This window comes from Agrilus planipennis, unplaced genomic scaffold (genome assembly GCF_000699045.2).
Source record: "Agrilus planipennis isolate EAB-ADULT unplaced genomic scaffold, Apla_2.0 scaffold179, whole genome shotgun sequence".
NCBI classification, from domain to species: domain Eukaryota; kingdom Metazoa; phylum Arthropoda; class Insecta; order Coleoptera; family Buprestidae; genus Agrilus; species Agrilus planipennis.
The window spans coordinates 276,417-279,847 of NW_020438885.1; the positions used below are offsets into that span (position 1 = coordinate 276,417).

Consider the following 3,431-nt stretch of genomic DNA (forward strand, 5'->3'; position numbering starts at 1 on the left):
TGAATGGAGGGGGGTTTTAGCTAGGCGTTGCGTTTCTTGTACGTGGGGCAAGATTAAAAACTAATGAATTTTGCGGTATGTAATTCATGGGTAGCTCCTACAAATAAAAAACTCATCATGAATTGTTTTAATATGTATATGAATTCCTGATTAATCAACTTTAATTTTACAATAGCATTTAGTAGTATCATTTATAAAAAATAATTATACAATCACAAACCTGTTAAAAACACCGGTATTGAAATAAAGAATCCACCGACTGCACATACTCTACTGATGGACGATTTTCTCAAATATTTGTTAGTTCTAGTAAAAGAAAATAAAATTACATTAATTTTAAGAAGTAGCCTGTGGTAAATACTTATTACAGAAATAAAAAAATAATTTTTTTTATGTAAACACCATGTACATGAATACTGTTAATGTGAAATAAAAGTACAGACCGACAAAAAAGTCGATGTATAGAATGGCACACACGGAATTTAAGGATTTTTTTAATCGAAATTTAAATAGTAGTGGGTACTAATAACAGACCGTCACAAAGGTGACGAAAAGAATGTCACATATGAGATACCTACAAATTTCTCTAAATTAATGAAAATTAACTATTAAAATTACCTTTCATTTCCCCCATGTCGGCTTTTTACTAATTTAACAGCAAACAGAAATTGGATAGCACACACCAAAAGGCAGCATAAATTGAGAGATAACGTTAATGCACAAAGTGCTAAAGTAACTTCATATACAACTACATATTCTTCAGCAGTTATTAGAGTCAACTGTTCCGCTCGTAAAAGTTCTCTGATATCATTAGCAGTAACTGGTGATATTTTAAGAAGAAATATTAAAGAAAGTAAAGCTAATAGTAAGCTAACAAGGCATAACAGTCCTAGACTTATTAACAATTCTTTAACTCCAAGCTGTTTAGTTCTATATTTGGAACTATTATCACTGCTGGGATGACTATTATTGGGTTTAGTTGTTGACACTCTAGAAATATTCAGTCCTCCATTTAAAGTTTTGTTTTCAGTTGTAACAAATGAATTTCCGATTATGGAATGTTTAGAAGCATCTACGTTTGAAACGTGTGACAACTGAGAAGCATTAAGGGGATAATGTACCCTTAAACCGTTAGTAGCAGGTGAACGAAATCTTTGATTGCTGCGGTCATACCGCGGTTCCATAACGATGGAGTTATCTTGCCGGGTGGCTCGGTTCCCCACATTGCCATTTGTATTTAGCATATGCTTTAGCATTCTGTGGGAAATGGAACATTTGTTCGAAGCTTTTTTCCAAATAGCATTAAAAATCCCTTAATGTACAACTTTTACTTAAATGACTACATATTGACTCATAAACGTGTTATTTTTAAAAATGGAAAATCTGTATATTGCCGGGAATAACAATGAAGCATTATCTTCGTTTGTTAAGTGACATTTTCATTTCATAAATATACTTCAGCACTTTCTTTAGTAATTAATCTGAAAAAAAAAATAAATTGTATCAATTAAATCCATCCCGAATAAAAACAACTCGTTACGCCACTGGCAATATTATAAAAATAAAATTAGATATATTATTCGGCAAACTATTAATCTTACGTTAGCATTATAAAAAATGCAAAAATTATACTTAATAACTGTTATGTATTTTATTAATATGAATACAATGCATTTAATATATAGATTTCTTTTTAAATTAAATTCTAAGACGAGTAAATTTTGCTATTATTTTTAAAATATGATGAACGTAAATATATGCATTATTATAGTATTGAAATTTAATGATATGGAGCGGTGATATTCCTTGTGATGTAAAAACGAACAAGAATTAAACGAGCACCCATGTATAATTACAAAACAATTATTTCTTCAGTGAGAAAATTCTCAAGAGCATGCCAAAATATGTAGCTGTGTTGTTGTTAAATTTATTAACAAAGTGGTCTTATATAGTTATTAATTTATAAAATGACAAACAAAACAAGGAGCCATGAAATAATTTCTTATCAATAAAATGTAATAAACATAATAGAATCTTATTAATAAGATGTTATTTAGCTATAAGATGTTATTTGGCTGAGAAAAATATTTATCCTTAGTGGATACCAATAGGTAAGTATTGTAAGAATTTATAGAAAATTTCTAATGCTCTGTAATATTGTAGCAAGTTAGAAATTCATTTTATTTCCTTTCAGGTGAACTAGCAAAAACCGTTTGTTTTGTACAGGACGAAGACAGACTGTTTACTTAACAGGTAAAATACATACGTGGCTGGAATGTAAAAAACTCAAAGAAATCCAAAAGTTTTCATTTGTTACACGATACAACACTGCAACATAATTTAAAATTTCATTTTCGTAAAATCAAATTAATCCTTAACATGTGCGTAGATAACACGAAAAGGAAGGTATCACTCTTTCGTAATAGTGTAACCGGTGCGATCTGAGTACCCACGGACGTACGGGCTACGAACAACGGGTAAAAATAATTACAAACGAACTTTCATTTGTATAGTTGAGGCTAAGACGCAATATTCGACCTTAGCGCACCGTTTGGTAACCTGCAGAACCATTCTTCAATTACTTCCGAAGAACCAAAATAAATTATCCAATGAAATAAGACCTTCAAAATATTCAAATTTTATTGGCGAAAATGCATACTCCTTGAATGCTTGTAATGCATACCTATACATGAATGAAAACTCGTATCAATATTTAATTAATTCCCATTTGGGTATTTTATGTTATTTTATATACGAAACTTTTTTTTAATTATCATATTTTAGAATGAAAGTGACTCTTTTAATTTACTTGCAATAGATACGCATATGTATAGTAAGTTACATACCATCTGAAATTTAAAACATCAAATTGTAATTAATATTGCTAAATACATGTATTATTAATAATTAATGTACATAAAACTTCATCTATAACTTAATACCGTAATTCATAATTTTTGTTGTGAAATAAATTAAAGATATGATATTAATTCTAAATAATTTCAAATACGCTTGTTAGGAATCATGATAGGTTTGAAAAACCACGAAAATCCAGTGGCGTATAGTAAGGGTTTTGTCGTGGGTGAAACAATAATAGTTTTGAAACATTAATCATATTCAATTAAAATACGACATACCTAATACATAGGCAGTTTCAAAATGATTTTTCCTTGTTATTTAACAACAAACAAATATATACATATATTATTATTTGCATCACTCTTAAATTACCTAATGTGACTAGTTTTACTATGAATAGTCCCCACAATTATTATTTTTTTTTGTAATGGCATTTGATGTTATTATTCTGATGTAGAAAAAACTGTAATAAAATATATTCATTACATAAAAAAATAATCAATAATAGTGGGCACGTCATTTCATTTTGTTAGCTTGTAACTTGTAATTTCTCAAATATTTGTTAGTTCTAG

General features: G+C 28.9%; 1 protein-coding gene across 1 annotated transcript in view; it reads right to left on the reverse strand.

The window, feature by feature from the left end:
• Nucleotides 1-2,806, reverse strand: part of LOC108740516 — a 15,199-nt gene extending 12,393 nt beyond the window's left edge. Inside the window, exons 1-3 of the mRNA XM_018474859.2 lie at nucleotides 2,267-2,806; nucleotides 619-1,481; nucleotides 221-306 (exon numbers count right to left, since the gene is read on the reverse strand). Coding sequence (XP_018330361.1) covers nucleotides 221-306; nucleotides 619-1,256 — 724 coding nt within the window. The 5' untranslated portion in view covers nucleotides 1,257-1,481; nucleotides 2,267-2,806. The remainder of the gene's footprint in view (nucleotides 1-220; nucleotides 307-618; nucleotides 1,482-2,266) is intronic.
• Between the last annotated feature and the right edge of the window lie 625 nt (nucleotides 2,807-3,431).